This window comes from Cynocephalus volans, chromosome 3 (genome assembly GCF_027409185.1).
Source record: "Cynocephalus volans isolate mCynVol1 chromosome 3, mCynVol1.pri, whole genome shotgun sequence".
Classification (NCBI taxonomy): Eukaryota; Metazoa; Chordata; class Mammalia; order Dermoptera; family Cynocephalidae; genus Cynocephalus; species Cynocephalus volans.
This window is the reverse complement of record NC_084462.1, coordinates 26,729,704-26,745,595: the sequence shown is the minus strand read 5'-3', so window position 1 is coordinate 26,745,595 and position 15,892 is coordinate 26,729,704. Positions and strand designations below refer to the sequence as shown.

Sequence of the window (15,892 nt, the reverse complement as noted above, 5' to 3'; positions counted from 1 at the left end):
CCCTTCTCTCTGGTCCTTCTAGAGACCAGGCTAAGTCTGAGGGATCTAGAATGGTCCTCTCCAAACGTTCTCATGGCCAAAAGACTCATGGCCAGCTCCCTCTCACTGCTCAGGCTCAGCTCAAACCTCACCTTTTTAAAGGCCTTCTCTGACCACCCAATCCCTGCTCCAACACTGCTTTCTTTTTTTCAAAAATTTTTTCTTTTTCTTTTTGCTTTATTTTCTTTATAGCACTAATCACTACCTTGGATTATCTTGTCTATTTATTTGTTCAATGGTTTGTCATCTGTCTCCTCCTCTTGAAGGTTATCTCTATGCCATGCAAACAGAAACTTGGTCTAAATCCCTTGTTGTCCTGTAGCCCCAGAGCCCAGCACAGTGTTTGGCCTGGTACACAGGTGCTCCTGCAATATTTACACACATCCTCCATTCACTCGGCAAATATTATTTGAGCACCTACTGTATGTGAGGTCCCGTGCACAAAGTTGGGCACAACAGGCAGTCCCACAGCTAGTGGATACGGCCAAGGCAGCAGTCTGATGAGATGCAACGATGAGTGTGGTCACTGGGAAATACAGAGTGTGATGAGGCTCCCATTCCAGACCAGGAGAGGGTGTCAGTGAAAGCCTCCTGGAGAAAATGAAAGCTGAGACTTGAGGCTAAATAAGAGTTGGCTAAGGGGAAGGAGGAGGAGAGGGTGATGCATATTCCAAGCAGAGAGCACAACGTGTGCAGAGGCCCCATGGGAAGAGAGCCCAAACATTAGAGGAATTGAATATAGTTCAGCTTGGCTAGGTCCTGGCAGCAAGTGGCAAGGGATGATGTTGAAAACACAATCAGAGCCAGACTGTGCAGGACCTTGTAAACTGAGCTAAGAAGTTGAGGAAGAGCACTGGGGAGCCATGGGAGGGATTTGAGCAGGGGGAGTGGCACCATCAGATTTGTAAACATGAAAAAGCTCACTATTCCTGTATTATGGGGAATGGATTAGAGACAGGGAAAAAGGGAAGAGGCCATGGTAAGGATTGTGGGGATTAAGAGAAATGAACAGATTCTAGCAGAGTATGGGAAATAGAATCAATAGGACCTAGAGATTAATTAGTTGTTGGGAGTGGAGATTGTTGAGGATAACACCCAGGTTTCTGGCTTAAGGTAGTGGTTTGATACTGCTGCTTACCAAACAGTGAAACTCAGGTTTAGGTGTAGATGACAAAGTTATGAATGGGATAGATAGGCTGAGTTTCAGAAGACAGCAGGGCATTCAACATCAGTATTGGATTATTCTGTGACTTTTCCTAGGGCAAAAGTCCTGTCTTATTTATCTGTGTGCTCCCAATCCCAGTAGGTCCTGGCCTTGAATAAAACAGTGAACAAAACCAGCCTTAATAACGGGCTGGAAAACAGGTTTCAGGTAAATCCCACAGGACAGAGAAAAATTTAGGAGCCTGATGTCTCATTCAGAATGGCTAGGTTATGCAGCTCTATTAAAAAATCCCCAATCTCAGTAGTTTAAACGACAAAGATTTATTTCTCACTCTATATGTCCATCTTGAGTCCATGGAGGCCTTGTTCCAAGGGGCCTTTCCTCAGGTACACAGGTTGATGGGGCCTCCACCATCTGGAACGTCACTGCTCACCTTGAAGGAGCTTGGCAAATTGTGCCACATTTCACTGGCCAAAGCATGTCATAGGGCCATGCTTCACCTCAAGGGAGCTGGGAGTGCAAATCTACCATGTGCTAGCAAGGAGGAGAACTGGGAATGCCAGAGACCAGTGTTAATGGGCATCAAGAAGCTCAGGTTTCAGTCCTGGCTCGACTGTGCAAACTTAGACAAATCATATCTTCTCTCTGAGCCTCAGTTCTCCCAGTCTGTAAAATGGGGCAATAATACTTCCTTCACAGAGCTGCTGTGGGAATCAATTGAGAGAATGTCAGTGAACATACATACTTTGTTTAGACAGGGAAAGAGGAGTCCAGGGGGCGGGAGCTGTGATGTTTCTCAGGACAATGGAGTGGCTCACTGAAATGCCTGGTGGCTGGAATGGCTGTGACCACAGGTGGAAGAGAATCTGATTGTGTTAGGTACTGGACTGCAGGGCATCTAGAACATTCTTGTCTCTCTGCCCTGACTCCCTGAAATCTTAAACATTTTCATATCTTTTATTCATCCAGCCTTTATCCTTCCAATGACACAGCAGGTCTCAGAGAGCTCCCTGATGAATGGAGACAAAGCCATTACTGCCAGATGATGGAGTTCGGAGCCAAAGTGTCCATCTCACTCCTTGGCTGGAAGCCAGGACCCAGGTTTGGAGCCTGTTGGAGGTACAACAACAGGCCCCAAAGATGTCTATGTCCTAATCCTTGAAGCCTGCAAATATGTTACTTTACATGGCTTAAGGGGATTTTGCAGATGTGATTAAATTAAGGGCCTTGAGATGGGGAAATTATCCTGGATTATCCAGGTGGGCCTAATAATAATCATAGGAGGCCTTAAAAGATGAAAGAGGAAGGCACAAAGTCAAAGAAGATGAGCTGAGGAAAGCAGAGGTCAGAGTGATGCAATTGCTGGCTGCACAGAGGGCACAGGAGGCAGCCTCCAGAAGCTGTAAAAGATAAGGTGGTGGATTCTCCCTTAGATCCGCCAGAAAGAACACCACCCTGCTGACACCTTGAATTTGGCCCAAGAGACCCATTTCAGACTGATGACCTTGAGAACTGTCAGATAATAAATTTGTGTTGTTTTAAGGCACTAAATTTGTGCTAATTTGTTACGGCAGTAATAGGAAACTAATACAGAGCCTGCAGGCTGGACCTGGAGGGCAGAGGCTTGGCACTGGACAGTTGATACTGGTAAGTCACCCACTACAGGGCCAACAGAGAGGCTCTGGCAGCATCCCCCACTTCCCGGGGTGAGGCCTGAAGCAGATGTGGGACACATGGGGAGGTGCCCCAAGGGCAGCTCGGGGAAGCCCCAGTGCTTGCTGGTTTGTTCTCCCACATCTCCCTTGCCACCGCTTCTCAAGAACGTTTTCTCTTCTAGTGACTCCAACACCTTGCTATGTGGCCTCGAGCAAACCCCTTCCTTTTGCTGGATCTAGGTTTCTATATATGTAAAAGGATAAGAGGAGATGGCCTAGGGGACACTCTAGGAGCCTTGGAGTCCTGGCGCCATGAGTCAGCATTTCCAGGAAGTGATGTGCCCTGAGAGTGCTCTCGTGATGCTCTTGAACCGCCCTCCATCCCGTAGCTGGTTTCTTCCAGAGAGGCCTGCCCAGAGTCTTTCCTGCTGCCACAAATCATGCACTTCTGCTCAAACACTTGACTTCAGTTAAAAGACAGGGGGGACAATGCTTTATTGACTTGGCACCTATGAATGGGTGGGTACAGGCCCCCAGGGTTCTTTGCTATTGCAAAGTGGAAGTTCTGTGGTGGGGGCAGCATAAATCAGAGATGCTGGTTCCAGCTGCAGGGAGGGGCCACTGTCCCTGCTTTGGCCCCTCCAAGCCCCTTGTCCAGCCAAGCACCATCTGAGTCCAGGCCCTCACGGAGCAGGGCAGGGCAATGACCCAGGTTCTTCTGCAACCCCTAGGAATCTAAAGTAAGAGCTGTAGGCCTCTCCTGCCTTCTCTCTTGGGGATCCCAAGATGGGTTGGGGGAAGAGGAGATACCCATTTACAGAGAGCCCCCAAGCCTCCTGGATCTGGGTGGAGGAAAGCAGGGTCAGGGGTGCTGTAGCAGGAGTCCTACCAAAGAGAATAGTTAACAGTCATTTCCTTTCCCCTGTTTTCTGTTTTTCTGGTGAGCAGAATATGGGAGCTTTTGTGAACTGGGCCCACAATTGTTGATGACAGGCTAAGGTCACACAATAAGCTGATGGGGGTAGAGCCAGGTTCCCTGATGTGGGACCTCACCATCTGGGCAGGATCTTTTCCAGGCAAGGGGTAGGAGGGGCAAAGTGAACTGCAGTAGTCACCAGAGAAGGGCTTCCTGGAGGAGGAGAGGCAGGTCACAATAGGCTCTCCAAAGAAGAGGTGGTCTGCAGAACAGGCTGGGTCATGACGGCCGGCACAGGACACTGGCATCCTCGCTGTGGTCACAGTTGTGTGCATCCCAGCGGATGTGAGAACACAGCAGCAAGGTGCTCTCATCCCCACGACATTTGACATTGTCCAGGAGGATAGGGCCTCTGCCTGGGCCAAAGTGAGCCTCGCCAGGGGCTGCCAGGGCCTGGCCACAGCCCAGCTGGCGGCACAGGACACCAGCTGCCCGCAAGTCCCAAGCATCATCACAAATAGTGCCCCACCGTTGTCCAAGGAAGAGCTCTACACGCCCTTCACATCGGTGGGCTCCACTGGCCAGACGTAGGTGCCCTGTAAGGAGACAAGGCTCGGGGCTAGAAGGGGCTGGCCCATGATAGGCCACTCCCAAGCTAGGCCAGGTAAGGGATAGATAGAAGAGGCAAAGGTGGTGGTCTGAGACACGGCACTGCCCTGGGAGCCACTGGATGATGACAGACAAATGAGATTAAAGTAGGAGGAGCATCAGTCCAGACTCAGGACTGGAAGAAAGTGTGCAAACATTTGTTGAATGATCCACGGTCCTCTGATCATAATCCCAGTACCTCAGCCCCAGGCCAGCTGTTTGGATACTGTGATTATGTCCTACCCTGTCCCCTGAAGGTCAGCGTAATCTCCCCCCTGCCCGGGCTCCCTGAGCTAAATTCTGAATTCTTTCATTGCTTTCCTCGGGACAGGATACCCATCCCCTTATTGTGATCCCACCTCTAGAAATCTTTAGGTTGCTTTAGTTTAAAGCCCACCTCCTTTCTGAACACCATACCCCTATTAATGAGGCCTGAGACCAGCACAAAAGGACAAGGGTTCCAGGAACTTGTGCAAATCTGCTGAGCTGCATGACCCAGGCTGTGACTTCCCCCAATCCAAGTCCCTTCTATCCTGATGCCTCTACCTCACTTTCCAGAGTCTGTGGGCACCTACCATCCCTAGGCCGAGGAGTGGGCATACGGGTAGTCTCAGAACCGTCCTGCTGTACTTGTAGTCCCAGCTCCTCTGGGCCTGGCTCATCAAGGACAGAGAAAAAGAGGTGGCTGTTACATTGGGGAACATGTTCTTTAGAGCTAGGTCACGTCTTACCCTCCCCACGGAAGCCTGTTCTAGGGACCAAAAGGACTTCACAGGATCCTGAAGAACTGCTTCCAGCCCCTTGGATCAGAAACGGGTGGTGTGCTTCTTTGACCCCGGGGCCCTAAGCAGAATCCTGTGTAGCCTGGCCCTTTGAGACCAAAGATATGGGGAGGGATAGGAGGGCCTACTAGGCGTGGGGCACCAAAAGAGGGTGACTGATACCCATTTCCACAGCAATCAATGAACACAGGCATTTTACAGTGTTCTGCCAGACTCCGCAAGCACCCTCTTTGCATTGACTCTTCCCGGAGTTCACAGCTAGCTCTGGAAAGGTTGATCAACGCCCTCTATTTAGTGCTTTGCGGGTCCTTGACTCAGCAGGGAGCAAGCGGCACCGCCCTTCACAGACTATATCACAGACTTTGTTTTCATGACCTGGGCCTGGGCTTAAACCTCACTTCCTACCCCTCCCCTCACTGCCGCACAACGCGCCCTCCCCGACCCCACCCTACTCCCCACTGCAGAAGGCACTCCCTTCCGGCCCCGCCCCTGCCGCGCAGCCGCAGAGCGCATCGACGGCCCGCCTGCACTTCTCTGCGAAGTGCGCGTTCTCTCCTGCCGCGCTCCCGCTGCGGTGCCGCAGAGCCTTCACGCGCGGCCCCGCCCATTCCTCTTCAGCCTCAGTCCCGCCCGCGCCGTTGTGCGTGCCTACGCGCGGCCCCGCCCATTCCTCAGATCTCGCCTTGCCCCGCCCCCGCCGTAGGGCGCGCCTCCGTGCCGTCACGCCGCGGCCTCACCTGCGCAGAGCGCGCCCGCATCCTCATGGTGGCCGCAGTTGTGCTGGCCCCAGCCAAGGTGGAAGCAGTCGCTCAGGCGGGCCTCGGTACCGGCACAGCCCACGTTGTCCAGCAGCACGGGGCCGCGGCCGTAGCCGAAGTGACCGAGGCCCGTGGCGCCCAGCGCGGGCCCGCAGCCCGCCTCGCGGCAGGCCACGCGCGCGTCCGCGAAGTCCCAGTCATCGTCGCACACGGTGCCCCAAACCCCGGCGTATAGCACCTCCACACGGCCGCGGCACGGGCCCGGGCCGCCCACCAGCCGCAGCCGCCCGCCTGCGGGGCGCACAAGCCCGCGGCCAGAGGGGCTGGGCTGGGAAGCCGGCTCCCTGGCTGGGCCCCGGCCCCACCCTCTCCCACCTCACGCGGAACCCGGGCTCCGCCACTTACTTTTCTTCCCCGCGGCCCAGGCTGCTGTGGTGGATAGTGCCGTCTCCCCGGAAGGCTGGGCACCAACTCCGGTAGCTGCGGAAACAGGGCATTTAGCGCGTTTGAAGGGGACGAGGAGGCTATCAATCCTGCTGCAGCGCATGAGGGCGCCTCTTGAGATTCCCAAAGGTGCCACCACACTCAGTCTCAATACCAGAGCCACCATGTTGTCTGGCGAGTGGTGGGGTCTCCAGGAAACGAGTGGAATGAACCGAACCCTAATTCCAGGCATTATGCTACTTTCAATCCTCGTGATAGTTTCCGCCCTCATTCCAAATGCACTTCTAACCTTGATTCGACCTTCCTCTCAAGTTCTTCACAAGGCCTCTCAATTCCCAATCTCAGCAGCTACCCAGATTTTACTTCAGCGTTTTCAAGAAATCTCTTGCTACCTCCTCCCACCTCACTGAACTTTTCAGAGCTCTGGCTTTTATCCTTGTTCCCTCTGCTCGTCATTCTCTCACCCACCTCTTAACCATTGGCCAAAGCCCTGGCCTGTTAGTCGGGATCCCCTTCCTGTGCATCCAGAACAGCCTTCCCAGTTCCCGGCGGCACCCGCCTTTACCCCTACTATTCCAGCCTGGAGGGCTGGGCTCTTTACCTGCCGGCTCTGTGTGCCAGGCCCAGTCCTGTCTTGTGGCCGAGTGTGGTAGTGCTGTGAGAGTTGGGGGCCCCAGGGCTGGAGAAAAGAGAGAAGGGAGCTGGGTCAGAGGCTGCTGATTCCTGGCCAGCCATGGGCCATCAGGGGAGGTTGGGAGGGACTCCCTGGAGAAGACAACAGGTTTCATTTCCAAGGCCGGGGGCTCAGCCCCAGCTGTGGTCAAAGGAGGTCTGCCCCATTTTGACAGTGGTGTAATTTACTTGTGCTGCACAGGTGTACAACTTCACAGTTGATACAGGGCTTTCACAGATATGCTTTCACATCTCTCCAATGTTCTCAGAAGCCCAATGTGTCTAAGACGTGGAGACACAGAAGGCCTTGCTCACCAGGGAGGGCCATGTATAATCCCAAGGGGCTTGCAGAGCAAGGCTCATTATCCCAATCTTACAGATAGACTAGGGTTAGAAAAGGCAAGAGGCATGCCCAAGGCCGTGCAGCAGTTAGCTGTGGCTCTGCCAGGGCTCACTGTGTGACCATGGGTAAGGCTCTGCCTCTTTGGGCCCCAGCTTTCCCACCTGTAAACTGAGAATGATGGTCCTTGGTTTGCTGTGACTTAGGAGTCCTGGGCAAGCACTTTCTATCTTGTAGAGTGGAGTCTGTATGTGAAATGGCATTATTGGCTGTATCACTCCTATTTGCTGGGAAAATTTCCCTAACTGGAGAGGGCTCAGATGGGGAGAAAATACTATTATTAGAGCATCAGGATTACAGAGGGCTGTGCTAGGTAATTTTGCTACAATTAGGGAATGCTAGAGTATCTCTGGGGCAGTTCTAGGGTATTGCTACTTTGAAGTATTCCATGAAGAGTACTTGGAAATTTCTGGAAAATTCTGGAAGCATTCTTAGGGTACTGCTATTAATTCTGGAGTATCGGTGGAGTACTGTTACATAGCAGTATTGTTACTGAGATGTTATAAGTATTTTGGAGCCTTCTTGAGGAACTCTGAGAAGAACCATGGTAGCCCAAACGCGTTCCTCACCCGGGCCTCAGTCCACCTCCTCCAGCATGATAGGGCCCCGCCCCGCTCTCTGCCCCCACCACCCCAGCCCGCACCTGCGCAGAATGCGCCCGCATCCTCGTGGTGGCCGCAGTTGTGCACGCCCCAGCCCAGGCTCAGGCAGGACGCCAGGCGGGGCTCGCTGCCTTCGCAGTGCACGTTGTCCAGCAGGATGTGCCCGGTGCCATAGCCAAAGAAGGCGTTGGTGGTGGCGGCCAAGGCCACTCCGCAGCCCAGCTGGCGGCAGACCACAGCAGCGTCCGGCAGCCCCCAGTCGTCGTCACACACAGTGCCCCACAGGCCGCCGTGCAGGATCTCCACTCGGCCTTGGCACGGGCCTGCGCCCCCCACCAGGCGCACGCTGCCCTCACCTGGTGACGGGGGCGGGGACGGGGAGCATCTCCCACAGGGTTTGCCTCCCATCCCCTCCACATGCCCACGGTGCACTGTGCCCCAGGACCCAAAGCCCAGGAGGAGCTCCTCACTCACCTACACCCAGGGCACTGCCCCCTCACAGTCCAGATTGGGGGTGTTTTTTGGGATCACAGGACAGACCAGCTTTGATGTGTCACTCCCTGCCTAGAACCAACCCTCCCTTTCCTTGTGCCTTGGTCTCCTAGCCCTGTAGGATGCTTTGCTTTCTCATTTACTACTACCTGGTGAAAACCGCAGTTTTAACGGTGCAGCTGCCACAACCCTTCCTCCATGAAGCCCTCCCTGATCTGATAGAGGGGACCCTCTTCCTCCTCTGACCTCCTTGCTGCTTTAATTGTCCCCTTGGGGCAATTTTCTTGTCTACATCATGATCATTATTCTTGTGCATGTCTGACTCTTACATTAGATTAAGCTCCAGCCCCCACCCCACCTCACTCACTTTCTCTAACCTTCAACTTGTAATCCTTCTCTGCCTAGGGGAGGGTGTGGGAGACTCCCCTTCTAAGACCCAGGTGGTCCCCCACATTACCCTTGCTTACCTTTCCCATTCTGAGGAGTCGTAGGGGGCGTTCTACTGGTTAACACCTTCCTCATTGGGGGCTGCGTGGGCAAGAACTCTGGGAAGGAAGCAGGATGTAAGGGTGGATACAGGTATCTCTCTGTTCTTCATCCTCACACCCACAGGGGTGTGTGAGGAGCAGGTCATGGACTGCTAACGGCCACACAAAGGGTCAAAGCTGGGAACTATGGGAGGAGAAGGGGCCACCAGAGCCCTGAACTCCTCTAAAGCATAGTTCTTAAAGCAGTTCACATCCTTTGGGAACTGTTAGAAATGCAAATTCTCAGGCCCCAACCCAGACCTGCAGAATCAGAAACTCTGGGATGGGGTCACAATCTGTGTTTTCATGAGACCTGCAGGTAATTTGCTTGAAAACTAGAACCACCGCTTTCAATATGAGAACCTCTCAGAGTTTCTGCTGCAGCTCTATGCCACGTGGACCTTGTGGCCAGTGTGACCCCAATCATCTGGTTTTTAAAATGGGGGGGCTCTGCTGGGACAATTCAGTCTCTACATGGAAACAGTGCTAGAAGCACCACTGGGACCCAGGCTAGGGCTCTTGCCCAACACTAGGCGATACAGTCTCTGGCTTGGTCTTCTGCATGGGACAACCTTCCCACCAGAAAGTCCGTCCATTCATCTAGCCTACAGCCCCAGTGCTGCTGCAGTCTGTCTGCCATACCGGGGTGCAGACTTCTGCTCACCATCGCACAGGACGGCCACGTCTTCATAGTGAAAGCAGTTGTGGATGCCCCAGCCCCGGCTGCCACACTCGCTCAGCGCAGCTTCCTGCCCGCGGCACTCCACGTTGTCCAGCAGGATGGGACCTCGGCCCTGGCCAAAGGCGAGGGGCCGCGGCACAGGCAATGCCAGGCCACAGCCCAGCTGACGACACACTACGCTGGCATCCACCACGTCCCAGTCATCATCACAGACGCTGCCCCAGGAGCCTCCATGCAGGACCTCCAGGCGTCCCTGGCAGCGGCTCGGGCCCCCCACCAGCCTCAGTGCTGTGAAGACGGTGGAGCTGGCACCCGGGGGATCACAGGGCCCAACCTACAGGATGCCCACTTTGCCAGGAAGGCATGGGAGCCTTAGGATCCGCCCCTTCTGTAAAATGGGGAGACTGTAGCAATCCCTCTGAGGTGGGGGCATCCAGAGTCAAGGAGGGGTGGTAAGTCGTTACTCCCTGAGGCCTTCTGCCTGACCAGCTGGGGTACCTGGGGGACAGGTAAAGGTGAGGAAGGGAGGGGCAGGGGCACCTACCTGGAAAGGGCAGTGGAGTAGGCTGTAGGGCGCTGGCTGAAAGAGTGAGGAAGAGCGTGGGCCCCTCTGCCCGGTCCCAGGAGCACAGTCTCCCCTCTGTCCATGGTACCCACTGTCACCCTGCTTGTCTTGGACTTCACTAACCCTGCTTTTCCAGAGCCCCATGCCTCTTTACCAGACTGTCCTGATCGGCGTCTTGGCCTCTCTCAGTCATCCACAGGCCACCCCAGAGAGATCTGCCTGAGACACCTGCTTGTTTCACTGTCTCTACAAACCCTTCTAGTATTTTCTGACCAGCTTCACCTTACTTATCTCCTATCAGTCTTGTGTGCAGGTCTCAAATCTGTTCTGGCCAACCCTGCTCATAACAGCCCTGTCGATCCTTCAAGGCCCAACTTGGAGCCCCCTCCTCTGGGAAGCCTTCCTGAAGCCCTTGGCTGGAAGTGCTATTTCCTCTGAATCCCTGGGCACTATGTGCATGCCTCTTTCAGGGCCTTCTGCCTGGTGGTGTAGCCATGCCTCTCTCATCTCTGTGTCCACCCTGGGCTCCCTGCTCAGAGCCTGTTATTCAACAGATGTTCAGTAGCTCCACCTTGAATGTGTAAATTGGCTTTAGGATTCATTATGATTTTCCCCCAAAAGATTTACCTATATGAGTGCCTCTGCTTCAGCTACATGTCTGTGCTCATGGCTTTATGTGGACTCAGTTAATCATTAGGACAATTTATGAGTTAGGTAGGATTTTATAGACAGGGCAACTTCAGGTTTAATGAGGTTAGGCAACTTGATCCAGGCTACACAACAAATACAGAGTAGAGCTGAGATGACTACCCAGACTGCCACTCTCTTTTGCACCACACAAGTCTGCGCACGTGGCCTGAGAGGAGAGGTGGGGCAGAGAAAGGGAAGCTGGCCTAGCAGGCAAAATTGAAAACCTGACAATAGCCCCTTCCTTGTGCTCAGGGTATTACAGTTCTCAGACACTTTCACATACATGTCCTCATAGAATTCTTACAACCACCCTGAGACATGTACTAGTGTACCCATTTTACAGATGAAGAAACTGAGGCTCCATTTCTTCTTAAGTTGGGATAGTCCCTAGGTCATTTAATACCATCTATTATACCATCTGCTTTCCTGACACCCATTGGTGACTCCACCCTCTTTCCTTTGCCCAGAAAGGAAAAGTCCAGACAGTGTCTTCATTGTCTCCAATGTCCTCTACATGCCCACTCTCTCACAACATTTATTTATTTATTTATCTATTTTGGCAGCTGGCTGGTATGGGGATCTGAACCCATAACCTTGGTGTTATAATGCTGTGCTCTAACCAACCGAGCTCACCGGTCAGCTACTCTTGGTGCGTTCAGATCTCACCTCCAGCACTGAGCCCTCCATTTTCCAAATTCACATCCTTAGCTTTCACCCTGGGCAAATGTCAGAGCTGGGAAGAACGTTGGACACCAGCTCATTCACGTCCCACCTCCTACCATAATTTTACAGCTGGGAAAACTGACAGTCGGAAAGAGGAAGTAGCAGGGGCTGGTGAAGGGCCGGGGAGGGACACTCACCCAGCGGCAGGAGGAGGAGGAAGGACAGGGCTGGGGGGAGTGGGGACGGGGCAGTGCTCCCACCTCCCGGCCTCCACCCTCTGCTCCTCTCATCCTGTTGGGGACCAACTGGCATTTCTGGTTCCTTGTGCATCCAGCCCATGGATGGTCTTTCAGATGCTCCCATCAAGGGGTTGGGGAAGAAGTCACAGCTGGAACATCTGGAAATAAAGTTCCCAAGTGTCAGGGCCGGCCCATGGCTGTGGTGTTGGTGCCCCTGGTGGCAACCCACTTAATTTTAGAGAAATATAGATAAACTTTTGTTTTATTTTCATTGATTTATTATGTACAGTGTCTTCTATGTATGGCAAAGGACTCCGGCTTTCCTTTTTTTTTTTTTTTTTTTAAAAGATGACCGGTAAGGGGATCTCAACCCTTGACTTGGTGTTGTCAGCACCACGCTCAGCCAGTGAGCAAACCGGCCATCCCTATATAGGATCCGAACCCGTGGCCTTGGTGTTATCAGCACCGCACTCTACCGAGTGAGCCACGGGCCGGCCTTGGCTTTCCTTTTTTGTGTGTGTGGGGAATGGCTGGCCAGTACAGGGAATGGAACCTTGATCACTGTGTTACAAGGCCGCACTCTAACCTACTGAGCTAACTGGCCAGCACTGGTGTTCCACTTACTGGAACAATATGAAGTTTCCCTTAAAAGTTAATTAAAATCAGAATAAATGAGTCCATTTAAAGAAAAAAAAAAGTTAAGGAAATTAGAGTTCCCATGGTTCACAAATATTCAAAAATGGTGAAGGAAGGTTTGGGAGAGTAAGTGCCTTTTGGGGTGCTTTGCTCTTTGGGTGGGAAGCCCTTGAAAAAATTTTTTTAATTTTAGATTGAGGTATAAAAACAAAAAAAGTGCATAAATCCTGAGTGGAGAGCTCAGTGAACATTCACACTATGTAAACAGCATCCTAGAAGCCCCTCACCTCACCCCATCCCCTTCCCTTGCAGACTTTTAGCAGGACCCTGAGTGCATAGATGATGGTTGAAGGTGTGGAGAGATGAGGGGCTGGTTTGGAGACTGATGCAGTTGTCCAGATTCCAGATAATGAGGGGACAAGGGGAAGGACAGAGGCAAAAGATATCTAGGAGACTGAATTGGCAGGACAGGGCTTCTACTGGTTTGGGGGTAAGGAGAGGGGATCAACCGGTTGCTCCTAGCCACCTTGATGAGGACCGCAGGAGGTGGTGATGGAGAGGATGGTTCTGTTCGGAATATATTGAAAGTGAGGTGCCTGGAGACAGGGATGCCCCTCCCAGAAGGAACTTCCCCTTGCCCATCCCCCGCATCTCTTCCTGGCTGTGCCTCCATCCTGGATACAAACAGTCTGGTTGGGAGAGGATGAAAACCTATCTGGATGAGGACACAGGGTTTTCAATACCCCATTCATGGGGCCCAGTACAGCCCCCAGTGGAATAATCAGCTTTTGTCCTCCCTCTGCTGTGACTGGGGACAGCTGGGAGATGGGAGTTGAGAACGGTGAGGAGGGGGAGAGCCACAGTCCAGTCTTTGCTCTGGGGACACACAGTTACCTGGGCCTTCCCCCACCTCCTGGCCATAGTGCCACTTGCCTCTCAGGCTGCTGGGACACTGCCCCCACCCCCAGGCCAGATCAGTCCCCACCCTGTAAGTGTGGGGATGCACAGCTTGCAGAGAACCTTCCAGGAATCCTCAGGTCCCCCATTCTATCCCCTGTCACCCAGGTCCTGGAGTGAGGGAGAAGGACCCCTGATCCCAACCCCCATAGACCTCAAATCCCAGCTGACCCCAGAGCTCTCTGTGTGTCTTGTGAAACCTGCCTCACCCCCCAGGCCCAAGCTTGGCCCCCTCCAGCCTGCTCCTGCCTCACACCCTGGGGACCTTGGTGAAGATGAGGCTCCATTCTTCCCTGCCCTCCATAACTGTGGCTCTCGTAAGCTCTCACCTTCCCTCTCTGCCCTTTGTAAATCATCTATTGCCCTGGATTGTCTCTTTATGGCACGGGCAGGCGGCATAACACAGTGGTTAAAAGCATCAGCTCCAGCACCTACTAGCTGTGCGGCCTCACCTCGCTAAGCCTCACTGTTCTCATCTGTAAAACAGGGTTAGTGATACACTTACTTCTCAGAGTTGTTGCTAGGTAAAATTAGCCAATGTTTATAAAAGGTTCAGCCCAGTGTCCGGCCCACCATAAGGATAGTAGCTATTGTTATTACTGTCTCCCAGCTAGACTGAGGATCCTTGAGGGTGGGAGCCAGATCTCTCATTCAAGGGTAGCACCTGGCACAGGGTGGGTACTTAGGAAATGTTTGTTGAATGAATGAATGAAGTTAATGGCTGCAGAATCATAGAATGAAGCAGTTAGAAGGGACCTGTGAGATCATCAAGGACAACTCCCCCTCTAACCAGCAGTAAATTGTTGTCACACACACACACACACACACACACACACACACACACACACACACACACACACACACACACACACACATGCGCGTGCGGAAGCAAAAGTGAAATATTCATACCTGGGGGAGTGTTCCAGCTTTTTCTGTCCCTTCTTCTACAGTCAATCCAAAGTCGAATCACTCTCTCTGCCCCCAGAAGTTTAGGAGGGGGAAGAATCCCCCAAATGCAAATTAACGCAGACCTTTCTTCTTTTCTTTCCAAGGCTGGACCCTGAGCAAAGGCAAAGTCCCTGTCCATGGAGCTGGCTGGTGGCTCCAGCCTGTCCCCACCTGACCTTAGGGGCAGAGGGAGGCAAAGGGAGAGTGGAAGTGGCCTGCACCGTCTGGAGCAGCCCCACAGAAGGGCACCCAGGCAGGGGAGGAGCCATGGGGGTGGGCCAGGGACTCTCAGGCCAGGCAGCCCCTCCTCCTCCTTCCCCCCACTCCAGGGCTCAGGTTTCAGAAAGGCCTGGATAGGTCTCCACCCCTTTTGTGGGGCAGCCAAGCATCCCTGATCTTCCAGACATCCCTGATCCAACCTGGGGAGTCCCTTGGCTATGTCTTGACCTATCTCTCAGCAGGGGGCGGGGTGTTTAGAAACACAGTGGCAGGAGCCTCAGCATGTGGGTGGACTTCCCACGTGGGCAGGCCCTCAGGGCCTCACTCAGAATACAGCTGACTTTGCATCACTGTTTGGTTCTTCTTTGGGCTTTTGTAGTTATAGGTGACAGGAAGTGACATGTGACACAGGCAATTTGTAGCTGTGATAAAGTACTGTGCTGGGATCTGTACCTTCCTGCTGGAACCACAAACTCAGAGCTGGAGGGGCTCTTAGAGCCCTCACAGGGCAGTTCCCAAACCTGGCTGTGCATCGCCCTCAACCCCAGGGACTGATTTTATTTTATTTTATTTTATTTATTTATTTATTTAAAAAAGATGACCGGTAAGGGGATCTTAACCCTTGACTTGGTGTTGTCAGCACCACGCTCACCCAGTGAGCTAACCAGCCATCCCTATATGGGATCCGAACCCGTGGCCTTGGTGTTATCAGCACCGCACTCTCCCCAGTGAGCCACGGGCTGGCTCCAGGGAGTGATTTTAAAAGATATACAGATTCCTGTCGCCACCACTCCTGTCCCACAGCAGCAGCTCAGGGGTAGAGTGCACCAAAAGTGTATTTTTGGAAAGCTCCCAAGGATCAAGCAAGTTTGGGGACCAGTGGTCTAGTCCAATCTCTTTATGGTGCAGGTGGGAAGACTGAGGCAGAGAGAGGGAAACAGGCCATACAGCCCATGGGCCCTGCAGGACTTATTTTTCTTACTTCCAGGAAAAAGAAAATTCTAATACGAGGTCGCTATCACCCCGCTCCCAAACTTACACACCCGCGGGTGCCTGCACCCATCTCTTTCCTCCTCCCTCCTCTCCTGGCCTGAGAAACCCCTCCCCAAAGTCCAGACTCATCTCCTTCTCTCCACCTGCACATCTCTCTGCCACTTTTGGCTGCTCTCTCCCAGCTGGATTCTTTGTGTCAG

General features: G+C 53.0%; 1 protein-coding gene across 1 annotated transcript; it reads right to left on the bottom strand.

Annotated features, from left to right (window-relative positions):
- Positions 1-4,054: 4,054 nt before the first annotated feature.
- SSC4D (scavenger receptor cysteine rich family member with 4 domains) lies at positions 4,055-12,063 on the bottom strand. The gene is made up of 10 exons (XM_063092197.1): positions 11,898-12,063; positions 10,327-10,362; positions 9,765-10,070; positions 9,041-9,118; positions 8,123-8,437; positions 7,009-7,086; positions 6,369-6,443; positions 5,943-6,254; positions 4,999-5,076; positions 4,055-4,371 (listed from the first exon to the last, which is right to left on the bottom strand). The coding sequence occupies exons 1-10, from the start codon at positions 12,061-12,063 to the stop codon at positions 4,055-4,057; spliced, it is 1,761 nt and encodes a 586-aa protein (XP_062948267.1).
- Between the last annotated feature and the right edge of the window lie 3,829 nt (positions 12,064-15,892).